General features: G+C 37.4%; 2 protein-coding genes across 3 annotated transcripts; one reads left to right on the top strand and one right to left on the bottom strand.

Moving 5' to 3' along the window:
- The first annotated feature begins 52 nt into the window (after nucleotides 1-52).
- Pgk (Phosphoglycerate kinase) lies at nucleotides 53-15,643 on the top strand. The gene is made up of 9 exons (XM_076400256.1): nucleotides 53-269; nucleotides 408-611; nucleotides 708-823; nucleotides 884-1,033; nucleotides 1,094-1,172; nucleotides 1,225-1,363; nucleotides 13,705-13,961; nucleotides 14,019-14,119; nucleotides 15,133-15,643. The coding sequence occupies exons 1-9, from the start codon at nucleotides 127-129 to the stop codon at nucleotides 15,270-15,272; spliced, it is 1,329 nt and encodes a 442-aa protein (XP_076256371.1). The 5' UTR covers nucleotides 53-126; the 3' UTR covers nucleotides 15,273-15,643.
- Nucleotides 2,554-13,610, bottom strand: LOC143193842 (uncharacterized). Of its 2 annotated transcripts, none has more exons than XM_076400252.1 (22): nucleotides 13,442-13,610; nucleotides 11,823-11,988; nucleotides 11,519-11,761; nucleotides 10,422-10,903; nucleotides 10,171-10,369; nucleotides 9,972-10,104; nucleotides 9,301-9,454; nucleotides 7,928-8,127; nucleotides 7,693-7,875; nucleotides 7,533-7,641; nucleotides 7,343-7,480; nucleotides 7,165-7,290; nucleotides 6,991-7,117; nucleotides 6,375-6,475; nucleotides 6,166-6,324; nucleotides 5,979-6,114; nucleotides 5,608-5,925; nucleotides 4,758-5,553; nucleotides 4,432-4,700; nucleotides 3,270-3,681; nucleotides 3,045-3,218; nucleotides 2,554-2,984 (listed from the first exon to the last, which is right to left on the bottom strand). In XM_076400252.1, exons 1-22 carry the CDS (start codon nucleotides 13,458-13,460, stop codon nucleotides 2,571-2,573), a joined length of 5,058 nt encoding a protein of 1,685 aa, XP_076256367.1. In that variant the 5' UTR covers nucleotides 13,461-13,610; the 3' UTR covers nucleotides 2,554-2,570. The 2 variants fall into 2 exon arrangements, with proteins under 2 accessions (XP_076256367.1, XP_076256368.1); XM_076400253.1 differs by having other exon boundaries at nucleotides 7,533-7,635.
- Nucleotides 15,644-15,742: the final 99 nt, after the last annotated feature.

Below are 15,742 nucleotides of genomic sequence, written 5' to 3'. Positions count from 1 at the left end.
CCATCAACAATTAGTTGATTAAAAAAACAAATAATAATCAAGTGTTTGTAACACACATGACAAAAATCGACTAGAGACAACACAATTGTCATTATCGTCATCCTCTTTGACCAAATCGCCCTTCATATGACATTGATTCTCAGACTTCTGCCGAGAGCTGTCACATACCGGCTAGGAAAACAAATTCTCGTGAATTTTTCAAGAAAAATGGCTTTAAACAAATTGGCTATCGATGCTTTAGACCTTAGCGGAAAGCGCGTTTTAATCAGGTAAATATATTTGGTTTAAAAATACCCAATTTATATAATTTTTCCCGCTTTATAACCTGTTTAATTTTTTTTAAATTTCTGTGGTAGCGCGATGTAATTGAATATTACTGATAATGTATATATTTTTAATTTTTACAGAGTCGATTTTAATGTTCCCCTTAAAGAGGGTAAGATCACCAATAATCAACGTATTGTAGCTGCCCTTGATACCATCAAATATGCCCTGGATAAAAACGCCAAGAGTGTAGTTTTATGTTCACATTTAGGACGTCCAGATGGAAACCCAAACCCCAAATACACATTAGCTCCAGTCGCTGAAGAATTGAAAAAATTGCTTAACAGGTATTGATTGGAAAAATACTAATTGATGTATAAAATAACAAATTTTCATCATTTGGCATTACATCTAACTAAATATTGATATATCTCTTTTTACAGGGAAATCAAATTTTTGCCTGACTGTGTTGGCCCTGAAGTTGAAAGTGCCTGTGCTGACCCAGCCCCTGGTTCAGTTATTTTGTTAGAAAATTTAAGATATCATGTGGAGGAAGAAGGTGATTTCTGTTTTGTCAGTTTTATGGTACAGATATATTGATGCACTTTTTCTCCTTTAGGTAAAGGTGTTGATGCCTCAGGTAATAAAGTGAAGGCGGATGCTGGTAAAGTTAAGGAATTCCGTGCCAGTTTAAGGAAATTGGGTGATGTGTATGTAAATGATGCTTTTGGTACTGCCCATAGGGCTCATTCTTCCATGTTAGGAGAAGGTCGGTATTAAAAATGTTTTAAAAAATATTTTAATCTTTTACATGTTTAAAAAATTCCAGGCTATGACCAAAGAGCTTCTGGTTTCCTACTCAAAAAGGAGCTCCAATATTTCGCTAAAGCCCTAGATAATCCAGAAAGGTATTTTTGAGACACTAAAAATATTCTGTATCACAAGTTTGGTTGTTTCTAGACCATTCCTTGCTATTTTGGGTGGAGCCAAGGTAGCTGACAAAATTCAACTCATTGACAATCTCTTGGACAAAGTCAATGAAATGATCATCGGTGGTGGTATGGCTTACACATTCGTTAAAGAACTGAAAGGCGTAAATGTAAGTGGAAATAGCATAATATCTAATTATTTTAATTTAACTTTAACAGTCAATTAAAAATGTTTATAACGTTATATTGATTATGATGATGAACTCGTTAAAAAATAATTTTTATTTTGAAAAACAAAGCTAATTTTAGTATGATTAAAAAAAGATTAAGGCAGTAAATTTAAATGATAAAAGTCCTTCAGAATAGGGATGATAATAGTAGTCAAAAATCATAAAAGTATTGTGTTTGTCTAATCAAAATTATTAAGGCAAGACAAATATATTGAGTTATAAAGCAAAAATATTTTATTTTCGATAAATGTGCATTAAAAAATATAAACAAACGTTCCAGATAACCCATTTGATACCATAAATATAGTTTTATTTTGGAATTAGTTTGTCCTCTTGTGAGATTTCGTTTATTGTAAAGGTTTAGCAGGCTTTGAAATAGTATCTAGTAGACACTGTCTCCTGAAATTTAACTCTTCTACACTTTGCGGTGAGAGCTTTTGGTAGTGCGGAAGCTTTGAACTGACAACCTGAAATTAAATCATATTGCTGTTATATAATAAAAAACTAACATTGTGCAGCAGTCATTTTGTCCTATTATGTTTAAGTAAGATGATTGAAATAAATTGTACTTATTACTTTATGTTGACTTGAAATGTACTTTAACATACATATACATTTGACCATATATCAATTTGCAAAAGTGTCTTTAGACAGTAAAATGGAGTGGTAAAAAAATTAAAGCTTATCTGTGTTGAATACATTTTTTTCTATACAAATAAGCACTTATTTTGATGGTTTATATTTTTGTGTGTTTATAACCATGAGTGATTTTATCATTGACACCAACATCATAAAACCATCTATAGCTAAATGGACTATCTGATGTCGGCTACTTTGTTACTTTAGGTGATTATGTTTTCAGTGTTTCAATAGCTACACTAAGTGCATGTATCAGATCCTTGTAAGAAGACTTGTTGTAAAAAGGATCAAAATATATGTACCAATATATAGTTTACTAAATTATTCACTGTAAAAATTGAAATAACTGGATTTAAAAACACACTTAAAAGATGTAATTTAAAACTTATGGACTGATTATTGAATGCTCATTAAATTGTGGACAATACCTACAATAATTTATTCTTCTGATAAATCGAATCTAACGTGATCAAACACTTAAAAAGAGATGGTTAATATTTACATAATTTTATTGTACGCATTTAAACTCTAAATTTAAGGCAGTGAACATCAGTATATAAACGAAAACGTAGATGCCCTTCAGGAATCCTTCTTTTTCACCCGTTGACACCACCGCGTCCTTCGCGCCCTCGTCCTGCGGATCTTTGGCGGCCGTTAAACTGCACGAGTTCTTTCTTTTTAGCATTCTCATCTTCTGCCTCTTTCCGATCACTTCTTTAAGCAACGCCGAGTCGACGAATTGGTTCAAGTTTTTCAGAGGCTCGAGCAGGGACACCTCCTTGATGATTTCCGATACGAAATTGTCGGGACTGATGTCCTTCGTCAGCTTTTCGATGCTGTCGTGCTTCTTTACCTCGAAGGTTGTGCTGAGGGATCGTTTTACGCCTTCGATTGATGTTTCGTTGAAGTAACCGTCGATATCCTGTGATAATAGGAACGAAATTTAATTATGGCGGTGGTATCGGTACTTAAAAATACTTGCCTTTGAATCGGATTTCGCCCTGTTCCGATAATCGTCGTAGAAAACTTTTACTGTGTTGGTCCCGTTGCTCTCCAACTTCTGATTGCTCCGGAAGATCTCGACCACGTTGTTCTTCGATTCATCCGAGGTTTCGGACAGGTTTCTGTTGAGTACTGTTTCGGGTTCTACTGACATCTATCAAAACGGTTTGGTTTTTGATTGTTACTGTGACAGATGCGTTCTTACCATTCCCGCGGAAAGTTCGTCGCTTGTTTCCAAAGTGCTTTGATATGACTCGTCCGCGGAAGACATCCTGTCGACGCTTCTGGTCACTTTGACGTCCAAAGTGGCGGTTACTTCTTGATCTACCCGCACAACTGTGGATATATTGGCCTTGTTGTGGTACTCTGGCTGGTTCCATTTCGCGTTATGGAACGGGCAAGATCGCACCTGGGTCTCCTTGTGTAATTTCTGCAGCAGGAAGCTGACCTTCTGTTTGCTCTTCGTCGGGCTGATGTTCGAGTGCAACGAGGACTTCTTCAAGCAGCCCGATCTCTTTTTGGGGAGATCGTTGACTGTTTGGAAGGTCGCGAAATTGAACAAGGCCGAGAAGGAAAATGTTAATGGCATCTCTACCACGAAGTGTGTTGGGCATATTCTGGAAAAATTGTCACTTGTTAAGGGTATGAATGAGAATGTAGCTCGTTTTGATGTACCACCTCATGGACACAGTTACTCCAAAAGATAATTTCGATAATCATTTAACGTTAATAATTTTAAGGCATAGTTTAACGCATACATAGTAAATTAGACAAAATACATAAGTAAATTAATTATTATTAAAGAATCAGTTACATATATTAAGCTCTGAGTTAGATAACATAATACTATATTATTTGTCATGAATAAAAGGCTACTCTTCATTATTGACGATCGTAATCTTGCTGCTATAATATGGCTATTTAATATAACTAATTGTGATATTGATCCCTGCCTTCATTGAGCAAAAGAGCACGAAACACATCAGGTGTCTGAGAGCCATTGCAGTTTGATCACTGTTGTAGTAGTTGGAGACAAGATATGTTTGAGCTTCGCTTTGTGCTCAATTTATACACTAATGGGCCATGACGCGTAGTTTAAATAAACAAGTCAACAAACAACGAATGTAACAAACCAAATTTGATCGAAGTGAACAAGAACTTAAACATTTTTTGAAATAATGTTACCTTTGCCCCTGGGACCTAAAAGTACATCAGTCATTTTCTTTTGTTGATACTTCAAAATACATATCAGAGTTTTAGGTCCCATTTGAGGCCCAGGTAGTATCAAAACGAGGATTAATGATGGATGGTTTATTTGGCCAAAAAATGTATACATAATCAGTGGATATTTTCAAAACATATTTTACCTGTAGTTATGAATCTCAACGGGTCGATCTTCCTGAAAATCACCCAACGAGTCCAGGAAGCTCAGGACGTTGTAATAAGAGGGGCTCCTACCGGTGCTGATTGATTTTGGTGTCGCAACTCTCTCAACACACTGCATAGTATCTTCCTTTGGTTCAAGCGTTAATAAGCTTAAGATAACATCCGGTTGGTCTTCATTCTTATCCTCTTTGAGGTTGGATGGTGAGAGTTTCGTTTCCGAGTTCAAGCGCGACACTTCTTCTTCTAGTATCTGAATTTAAATGAATGTGGATTACCATCAACGTAACCCTAAAAAAATACCGTTTACCTCCAGTTCGAACTCATCCAGCTGACTATAAACATCCTCAACTCTGCGAATTATTCGATTGACGTTTTCATAGAAGACATCCAAGCCCTCCGATTTATTAGTCTCAATCCTTTTCTCGATATCATCGTCCTCCGGGATCTCATCGATTTGTTTCACTTCAACGATTTCATGGATTTTTTTAATATCAACATTCTTTGTTGGTTCTCCACTATCAACTTCCCGAGCTTCATCCAGTGCGTCAACTGTGGCTTCTTCCGATCGCAGTTTTCTCAATGGCGAAGATTGCGGGGTGAAATAAATCGTATCGGTGTTGTTAGAGAGAACGTTGATAGAGGAATTTGACCTTTCCGCTATTGGAGAATAAAGCCCTTCTTTTTCGTCCATGGGTATGGCCGCGGCGTCTGTGTTTATGTCTTCCTTGTTGGATGACTGGTTGTTATCGAAGTCTCCGTGACTGAACCGATCTTCCTGCGAGCTCATCTCCGCGTTGTCGCTTGACTTGGTGCTACCACTGCTGTGCTCCTTGATTATCTCGTTTTGAGGCACCATCGGCTCCACCAGAGCTAAGTTCACGATGGTCTCCAGCGGTTGGTCTTTTTGGGTGAGTTCAAGTTTCAGGAAATCACATATATCGTTGGGCTTGGACGCGCATAATTTCTCTGGCAAAGGTTCCGACTCCCGTTGATCTGGTGGGGTGCTGGTGGATTGAATGGTGGTCGGTGACACTTTCTTGGGCTTCTTATTCGGCGATATCGCTGTTATCACGAATTTTTCTTCACCGGAAGCAGATGTTGAACTGAAAGTACGACTAGTTTTGGTTGAGGTTTGTAGAGAAATGAGGCTCACTCACCTAAAACATATCTGTTTCATTTCGTTGCTCCTGCACCTGGACGAGTCGCTGTTGAGAAGCTGATTTTGTTTTTTCGACATCTTCTTGCTGGAATTCGAGGTGGAGCTCAGCTCTGACGAATCTAGTATTTTATCCAGTCTCTTGAACAGCTCATCTGATATTTTGTCAATCTCCTCGTTGTTCTCTTCCAGCCTGTCTAAGGTACCCCATTGTTTAGTGGGAGTGCCTTTTCGTTGCGAACATTTCATCATATTCAGGACGTTGGTTATTTCCTTTTCCATTTCATCGAAGGCTTCCATACTGTCTGATGTTGCTGGCCTGAAATTAACGCATCATAAATATTCATCAGAAACAAATTAATAAACCGTTACTTGGAGATAATGTCGATCATTTTTTTCTCTATGACTTCGATGGCCTTCTGAATGTTGGTTTGGATACTGTCGTTTTTCTGTTTCAAGTCGAACAGTTGCTTGATCATGAGTTTTTGACGGGACTCACTGTACGGTTCTGAAAAGATTGTCATGTTTATAAGCTTCGAAAGGGAAGAAGTCACCGAACTTGGAAGGGCGTATTTGGGAAGCGGGACCTTGTAGACTTGCGGCTGCTTCTCGATGAAGTTTATCAGTTTGTTTCCGACGGATTTCGTGTATTTGTGTTCCCAAATTCTCCTCTGTTGTTCCTCCTTCTGCTTGGAGGCCTTCGATTTGGTGCTGGTGTCTGAAACGTACCTTATACGGTAATGGTTCTAGGAGGTGTTTATGTGTTACCGCTTTTCTTCATCAACGCATCGTGGTAGTTCATCCATAGAGGGGGCACTAGGGGATGAAGCCGCTCTGTGGGTGCTGGCGAGGGAAATGATTTGGAGGACCTGTGACAAGGTTTAAGAATTAAAAGTGTTAGATGTAGGCGTTAGTGTTCATTTTCTCAAAAGTTGAGACAAATTAGACACGGTTAAAATATTTTTTTTTTTTACTAAATCAAATACTATCCAGTTTCTTTACATTTATCTGTACATGCATCTATCCATTTTTTCACATATCAGCACATATCAGTAGGTTATACTAGATCAATTTGTACAAATATTACTCAGAGGACACTAGGTCTGGAAAATATGCTGGATTGGCAAGAACTTTTCAATAGAACTGCGATGCTTTATCTTTCACATCTTTTACAATGTGTGGTAGTCATTTTCCTCCCTTGAATATTTCCTAACTCTAAGGTAATCCGGGAATTATTTGAGTGTTTGAGTTTAGGGTTAGTTAACTCGTTATCTTTAAACTTCTTTAACTGTTCAGGCACATTATGAAGCAGTAAATAAACAATGAAAAGCAGTGAACAAGCAAAATATCACCGGTGTTAGATAAATGAAGTTTTAGAACTTGCCTTTTGGAAGCCCCGCCCGGAGCTGAACTATTGAGTTCCTTCATCCGATGAGACGTTTTTTGTTGAGTTTCTTTCTTGGGAGCTGGATTAAGTTGAGAGTTCGGATTCGTGCAGTATTTTGAGAAATCTAACCAAAATCAATATAAAGGTATCATGATGTTTCCTCATTCTTACTCTTAGGAGACCACGAGATGGTTTGACCGCTTCCGACTTTGTCCAGTTTGTTAGGTGGTCTTGCGGTGGTGATCTTAATTTCTCGTTCGATTTTTCTCATTATGGGGTCGTACACCACTTTCACCGCTGAAATAATGGGAGGCTAATCGTTGTTAAGTGAAAACGAGTAAATAATTACGTTTCGCCTTTCTTCCGCTATCTTTCCATTCAGCTTTCTTGGCGGTTTCCTTGCATTCTTTCATGGGCATCAGCGGTAATTTTTGGGGAGTTTCTTCTTTGGTCAACGATGGGCGATAGTGGTCGTAAAAAACATGGACTGAAATTACATTAATAGTAATAACAGATGGCGTGACAGAATTGTATCTTACCTGGCATTACAGTGTAGATGTTATCCCTTGCCACTGTTTCGGAAAATATATACTTCGACAACTTCCGAATGACTTGACCTCTGCTAGTGTTGTGCTTTCCTCTCTGAAACTTGAGACACCATGCAATGATGATGTTAACGTTCACAACGACAAAACTTACGTCGTCTTCATCCGATTCAGTTTCTACCGTACTCACTCTGGTCCTACTGCGTCTACTACAGTTTCTCTTGGAGCGTTTTATGTTGGGCTCGAAGAACTGAAACCAGGCGTTCTCCAGGATGCTTTTGGTGCCGTACATCAGTTTGTACAGGTAGGAATTCTTGATGTTCGTCTTGGTGATTTGCTGCGGTTCGCGAACACGTTATTATGTACCAAATCATCTCGTCTCGACTTACCCTTATCTGGTCCCTGCGAGGATACTCGGATTTAATGGGCATCACATCGTTCTTGGTGATGTCGTCGAGTATGTCCATGTGCTTCAGTTTCCTGTTTGTCATCTGGAAGTACTTGGTCCTCATGAAGTTCAGTTTGCACTTGGCCGGTTCGGAGAGTGGCTGTTCGTTAGTCACCTGGACTTTGTAGTTACACGCGGAAACTGGAATCGAGTTTAGGTTGATAATTTTTTTCCAGAAAGAAGATTCGAGATGATCGTAATTGTTGAAATGTTTCATAAAATGTCGGTACGACATTGACAAAAACATGTAGTAGATGGAGCCAAATCTGGCGAGTATGGCGGGTAGGATAAGGGTCAAGATTGGTTCTAGTTTATGAGTTCGCGCATGGCAGCAGCACTGCGCTCTAATAGCGGCTATCGGCTGACGTGTGAAAATGCAGAGAAAACGTTGCAAACTCGATTGAAATTGTTGTTGTTGTGTTTGGTGACGTTACATGCCCGGTAGTCGTGGAAAAATCATCGTCAATCATCAAGTACACTTAAAGATGCAAATTTACGATACTCTGGTTTTGCTGTAGGTATACACTGACAAGCCATGGGTACCGAACTTGTCTCACAGCGCGTTCAGGACAAAGTTATACAAGTGATTACTTGGTGAAAATGTATATTTCTCATTTTTTGTGCCAACGTTATGGAGAGAACAGAAAAAGCATGTAAATAATTGCTACTTTTTATCGATAAATTATGTTTTGTTCGATATAAATGCAAAGAAAATAAATACCCTGATCATCATGATATCATCAGTGTCGAAGCCATTTTTACGTACGGACAGTAATCAATTTCATACGCAAAAATCAAAGAAGGAATATTTATTGGACCTGATAAAACCAATGGCTGACGCAAAGTATACAAATTGTTTAACGCCCGATGAAGCAGCAGCATGAGCATCGTTTCATAGTGTTCACAACTTTCTTGGAAACCATAAATCTCCGGATTTCATTTTCATCGATAATTTTTTGCAAATTTTTCACAACATTTTTTACATTTTCTGAATTCATATCTTGATTTTTCTCATAAAACTTGGGTGATATGAGCAACGAACAGAGAAGATAACGGCTACACCATGATATTACGAAAATCGAAAAGTGATACCAAGGATTTTGGGACGGTATGATGAGCGATTACTGTGGGATCCTAATGTTCCAGTTCAAACTCTATCCATTTCTGATTTATACTTTTTAATTCAGATAAATGAAAGTTAACGGTCAAAATTAGTAGAATAATGAAAACTAGAAAACGGGCTGCTGATTTGTATTCAGCTTTTGGTTGCTCAGGTCCAAACCGTCTATAATTATGAAGATTTGTACGACTCACTGCGAGACTGCTTTCTGCTGGGACCTTTAGTGCTGATGCTTAGGGCACTATTGACTGCGCTACATTTTCGACTGCTGGTTTTCTCATCCTTTACGTTGGAACGTTTGGTTTTTCGCTTTTTTTCGTTGCTGTGGCTCTTCTTGCGTCTTCTTACCTATAAAATCAGACCAAACAACGTAATATAATAGTCTTAGTGGCGAAAAAGTAATCCACGTTTTTTTTAAATTATATTTTGTTGAACTCAATTTCTCAACTATTTTGTAGCCTTAACTATAGTTTTTCCAATAAAACAGCCAATGCACGTCAGAGATTACGTCGAATATACTGCTAAATTCAGTTTGTAAATGTGTATGTGTATGTGTTTTAAATTCGGACCGGCTTTTTATCTTAGTTAAAATCGAGACAGAATATAAAATTCAATTTGGGTTGGTACTAGTGGACCATATTGTCAAATGTCTACAAAATTCTAAGTTGATACGTCAGAAATTTGATGACGTGAAATTACTATTTTATTGGATTGACTGTAGATGTTAGTTCCATCGATTAAAGAGCGATAGACACCAGATAAAACATAACCAGTTTAATAATAGTGTTGGTTCACTAGTTGGTCTTGAATTAAATATTGATGCGTTATGGAAGACTGGAATTATGTACATCAAACAATCTCTTACCTCATGCTTTTTCTGTCTAAACCATAAACTGTCGTGGTATTTCTGCACTATGTCCATGGTAGATTTTTGTTTCTTATCACTTTCGACATTCTTACGTTTGATGATATGTTCGATGGGACTTCGTAAGGCCTTCCTGTGGAATTAATATTTACGTTGGGGTACGAGATGAGCAACATGATGACTGCTTAAATATCATTACCTTTCGGGATTATCGACTGTATCTGTCGAGGACGTGAGGAGTTCTCTTGTTTCCCGGCGCTTCCTCGATTTGGCCATGATCTTCTGAAAGAAAATCAGACTGTCGTTGGCTTCGACCTGCGCCACCAGACGCTGATGAAGGTCCGTGATGGCTCTCTTTCTGTACACGTCTGGCGACGTGGAGTTCATCATTTCCTTTTCTGTGAAGCCCTGGACTTAGACGGATCATCGAAGAAAGCGATTTCCACTTACCGATAACAGAGTTTCCCTTTTTATCGCCCTTGAAGCTGTACAACTCGTGGAAGTCGTTATCGGAGAACTGGTCCTCTATCCAGTCCCTGGGCGATTTCTTCAGTTGGTCCTCGGTGATTTTCACGATGACGTCCTTGTTGATCTGGTCGGTCGCGTCCTTCCTGGCCTTGATCTTATGAACGACTTCCTTATTCTGTCTGTGCGACTTCTTGCGCTGATTCTTGTCCTGGGTTTTGCTCTTATCGTGCTCGTCGTAGCTGGTGTTGATTTCCTTATTGATATCGTCCACCATGCTCATCAACAGCTGCTCGTAGTTGGAGAGCTTCTCCACATCCTCCATTATCTTCTGGAAATTGTCCGTGGTACAATGGGTGGAGAGTTTATTCTTGGGCGCCACCTTGACCCCGACGGATTGGACTGATCGGTTCTGGTTCAGTATGGTGATGAACGGCAGAGGTAGCTGACTGTTGGTGGACGTCATTCTACAAGACATCAATGTGAAATTAACAAAAGTCGTTGCCGGATGTATCAGTTTTTCTTTAAACTTACTAATTTCCAATTTAGCATTGGTCGTTTAATGCTTAATGCTTTTTTAACCTTAAGAATTATTTTTGAACGAATTTGAAGATTCAGAACTGTTATCAGTTGAAAAAAAAATGGTCATAAATAGATTTTCTGGTTTTTTATGTTTTTCAAAACGAATTTAATCATTAGGGCTATAAATTAGTTTTAAAGGATTTTTTAAATTTGAAGCTTTATTGTAAAAAAAACAGTACAATGTATTTTATTCAAAGTTTTGTCAATCGATAGCCGCTACCTTTTCCAATCTTTCAGGTAATTTACGGATTCTATCTCGAAAGAACCTTTATCTTCACAAGAAGTAAAGTACTATCTTCATAAGAAGTGAAGCGTTGCTCAGACAGGTTACGAGTCATATGTTGAAATAATAATTAGAAGGAGCAGGGTCTGTAGAAAGCGGCGGGTGGGGTAGCCTTTCTATTTTAATGTTTTGCAACATTGAGCGTTGCAATGAAAAATGTGCAGTGTGCTAGAGTTTTGTCGGGATTTCTAAATCTATAATCGGATAATGTATTTACTCATCTATTTCTGCTGATTCGACGCTGGTCTCGGTGATGGTGTCCTGTTCGGTTTCGCTGGTTTCCTCGAAAATCTCTCCCTGTACGCCATCCTTGGGCGCCTTCTCCTCTACGATCTCTGTTAAAATCTCACTGCTTCCGTCGCCATGTTGATAATCGTTTCCAGCGTCCAGCCTTTTGCACAAACAAACAGATTGGCACGTAGTAATGGTTGTATCCAGCACCATGAGGTTCGAAGACTTGCTGGAATATTTCGTGTTGCCTCACTGAGTGGAAGAGAGCGCTGATAACGATTATAGCATACCTGTAGGAATTGGCATCTAAGAGACACGTCCTAACCCTATGACAGATGCTGTCGATCTCGGCAAAGCTCTCCTTCAACATGCAGCTGAGATTGTTATTGATGTCGATGAGGTTCTCGTAAGCTGACTTCTGGTAATGGCCATGAGGTTGTTCTTGTTTGGTGTTTGCTGTAAATTGTGGATTCGGTTATGATCGTACGGTGTAAAAGTCCAATGTTGTGTTGACCCTAGTTAAAAAATATACATAATAATTGCCCGTGTGCAATTAGAAAAGAAATTAGAAAAAAAATGTTTATCTCAATACATTTAGCCCAGCCTTTTTGCAGTTTTTTATTCCTTCGAAATAATAGGTCAAAAGGACGTCAAAGTAGGCGTTTGTTTCAGTGATGACCTCTTCAAACCAACCAACCATTCCCACAGATTTGGAAACAAGAAAAAATAACGCTTAATCAGCGAAAATCACTCTTATCATTTTTGTTAAAATTCAAAGTTGTCTGCTGTCAATGGTTATATCTGCAAAACAAACTGCCCTCATAACATCATCAACTATATAATTATCATCATGCTTCTTAATCGGGTCTTGTTACTCTATCTACAACCTAATTTGAAATTCTCATGAGAAGGCTTTTCATAACAAATAACATTTCACCAATTTTGAACCAACATAACCTGATATCACCAAAAAAAATAGATTAAACTTTTAAAACAAAAACGATTAGAAAGGGGAATGCAGAACAATATTAAATCAAGAAGACGCTGACTGGCATATGACCAATTTACAAGATAAGACAAATATAAACATAACCTCGCAAAAATTAACCAATGAGACAAAAGCATTTGAATTGTTTCAATTATTAACTATCGACTACCGAAGAGTACAAATATTAGTTTTGCAACACAATAAAAAGTTGACCTCAAAGTAAGTTTTTGTCTCAGATAATCAGATCCTTTGCTAACAAAATTCATGCCAAACTTAACGGAAAACTTAAAACTTCGTGGAAAACTCACCACGTTAATTATAAGTATACTACCAACAAATTTAACCTTAAATTTACCGTTCTTCATTTTTAAAAACTATTCCCACCAACTTGTGTCGCTTGTATTTTGTTACAGCTTCTAGCAGGCTTTAAAAAAGTACAAGTGAGACTTAGACTTTTTTTAAGCAAAGGCAAAAGAAAGCTAATCAACAAAATGATTGACGAAAGGGCAATCTTTCTCTATCACTATCTATCAAGTCAGATATAGTCAGATACCTCATAGTATTTTGTCATGGTCATTAAAGCAAAACTTGGATGTAAAAAACTCATAGATGTAAAGGACACAACAAGAAGTTGAAGGATTTGTACTATGAAATTATAATAATATACAAAAATACAGTACTATAAATATAAAATCTCCTCAGAAAAATAAAGTTTTATATTATTATCACCAAAATATCAAGCAATGAACGTCCATCAAGGAAACTGGAACTGTCGATGATGCAGCGTCCAAGCTTTAATTATGCAAAAAGATTTACGCACAACGTAAAAGATCAAACCAAGTCATATTATTTATATAAGTATTTTGTAATAACTTCAATAAAATATCATTGTAATCACGCATCAATGAATAATGATATTACCTTTAGTTGCAAATTCCATGATCCAATTATCTCAGTAACTATTATATTCGGACGTGTTCAGCTCACCCACCGTCAAGATGTACCCGTTCGTCTTTACTGTAATTTCGTACGAAAAAAGTATCTTCGAATTCTTCCAGTCTCGGTATCGGTATAAATTACATAAGTCTGTTTTTCGTTGATGACACTTTGGCGGTGATTTTGACTGTGATGACGTACGCTACCATTGTTACCCGTTACCTAATGTGTATGATGTTTCGTTACAGATTGGAAACTCCCTGTACGATGCCGAGGGTGCTAAAATCGTCAAGAGCTTGGTGGAGAAGGCCCAGAAGAACAACGTGCAACTACATCTGCCCGTCGATTTCATCACCGCTGAGAAATTCGACGAGAACGCCCAGTCGAGCTGTGCCACGGTCGAGAGTGGTATTCCTGATGGCTGGATGGGTCTGGACATTGGTCAGAAAACAATCGAGTTATTCAAGGAACCCATCAGAAGAGCCAAAGTCATCGTATGGAACGGGTAAGTGCTTCGTTAAGCTGGTAATTGCTGGCTACTATATATAATTGGCTATTGTAGACCTGCTGGAGTCTTCGAATGGGAGAAATTCGCAAAAGGTACCAAAGCCATCATGGATGAAGTAGTGGCTGTAACCCAAAAAGGAGCTGTTACCATTATTGGTAAGTTGTAATTAAAATTTACCAAGTTTGACAAGAAATATGTAGATTTAATTTGAGAAGTTTAAACGATCAGAGGTTATTATTTACATATTTAAAAATTCTTCAGTTCAAAAAAAAATTCTGGTTTTGAGAATGTATTGTCTATACGAAGAAGCTATATGTCATCTAAATGTATGTTCAGTTTGGCTTTGACATACAACAAAATTCTAATCTAAATAAAATAATTAAACAAAAATACTGTCCCTTAAAAAGTGAGGCAAAATTTTGCTAAGCCGATAGATTATATAAAATATTTTCTAATTTTTTAACGAATTTACAAATTATAACGACTATATATATATATATATATATATATATATATATATATATATATATACTACATACCTAGGGTAATATGTCTTAAAATGATATAACAGCAACTTATTTCAACACAAGGACCCATATGAAAGACATAAAAATATATATTTGTAACCAGTAGCTTAATTTTATGGGAAAAGAAGGCATCATAATATGGAAAAGTTTGAAGCAATATCTTACCTTTGTAATCTTTCTTTTAAATTGTTAATTCAATACATTCAAGTTCTAAAATAAGTCACGTTTTGCTACTAAAACCAATGTAATAGTTATCTTGCTGTGATGGAATTATCATCCTGAAATTTTCACCTAGTTTTCTTACTGGCTCTTTAATCCTACTTTTTCATTCCTGGGACAGAGTCTATATTAAATTAATAGGAACTGGCATGTGACTCATAATACACAGAAGATTTTGCTGAAACAAGCAAATCTTCATCAGTAGAGTATCTAATAAGCTAGAATCAAACAAAATCCTCAATTCAAACCAAATTGAAGCTAGAAAATTAGAGCAACTTGTTGTGTGGATAACCTAACATTATTTAACACCAAATTATTATATCGTGTTGACCTTAGACATCATAAGGTAATTTTTCAGTGAAGTTTTAAGACCTCGTTATTTAGACTTGACTCTTTACCAACTAAATACTGTTTCGTTACAGGTGGTGGTGATACAGCAACATGCGCAGCCAAATGGGGTACCGAAGACAAAGTCTCGCACGTCTCCACCGGAGGTGGCGCCAGCTTGGAACTCCTCGAAGGAAAAGTATTACCAGGCGTCGCCGCACTGTCAGACGCCTAAAACACACTCTAGACCAACCAAAAAAATAACAAGATTTACTCCTTCGGTAGATGCCTTTCGGTTTCACAGCTTGGAGGCAACCGAAAGGCCAGCTTTGTTAAATCGTTCGTAATAAATATGAAAAAGTAACTGGTAGTTCGACGTAATTTTATGTTTAGTGAAATAATTTTCCATTATAGTCAAGGAACTGGCACGTGTGAAGGGAAGAAATAACAAAAACAATCGACGGTCTCTCATATACTTTTGTTTTGGTATTTTATAAGCCCCTCCTACAGCAATGTGATTTGTTAAAAACATATTATTTATTTAAAGGGTGCGTGTTAGTTGAATTTGTATGTGTATGAAATATATATATAAATCAGTATGAGAAACTATTTTCTTTAATACCTAAAGTACCTAGTTGTGTCAAGGCCCTCTGGATAACAGCAACACAACATTTGCTTAAATAGGTGTTGGAAACTGAGCTTTTT

This window comes from Rhynchophorus ferrugineus, unplaced genomic scaffold, assembly GCF_030347505.1.
Source record: "Rhynchophorus ferrugineus isolate W39M unplaced genomic scaffold, kcgeb_rfMv2 rfM3, whole genome shotgun sequence".
Taxonomy (NCBI): domain Eukaryota; kingdom Metazoa; phylum Arthropoda; class Insecta; order Coleoptera; family Curculionidae; genus Rhynchophorus; species Rhynchophorus ferrugineus.
The sequence above is the reverse complement of the archived record's forward strand: the minus strand, read 5'-3'. Positions and strand labels throughout refer to the sequence as shown.

Bases quoted from the DNA above. Each gene is read 5' to 3' on its own strand.
- Pgk (XM_076400256.1), top strand. From the start codon at position 127: ATGACATTGATTCTCAGACTTCTGCCGAGAGCTGTCACATACCGGCTA. The intron at 270-407 runs GTAAATATATTT...TAATTTTTACAG, and splicing joins GGAAAGCGCGTTTTAATCAG to AGTCGATTTTAATGTTCCCC. The intron at 14,120-15,132 runs GTAAGTTGTAAT...GTTTCGTTACAG, and splicing joins AGGAGCTGTTACCATTATTG to GTGGTGGTGATACAGCAACA.
- LOC143193842 (XM_076400252.1), bottom strand. The intron at 6,476-6,990 runs GCAAGTTCTAAA...ACCTTGTCACAG, and splicing joins CCGGGCGGGGCTTCCAAAAG to GTCCTCCAAATCATTTCCCT. The intron at 4,701-4,757 runs GTAAACGGTATT...ATTTAAATTCAG, and splicing joins TGGATGAGTTCGAACTGGAG to ATACTAGAAGAAGAAGTGTC.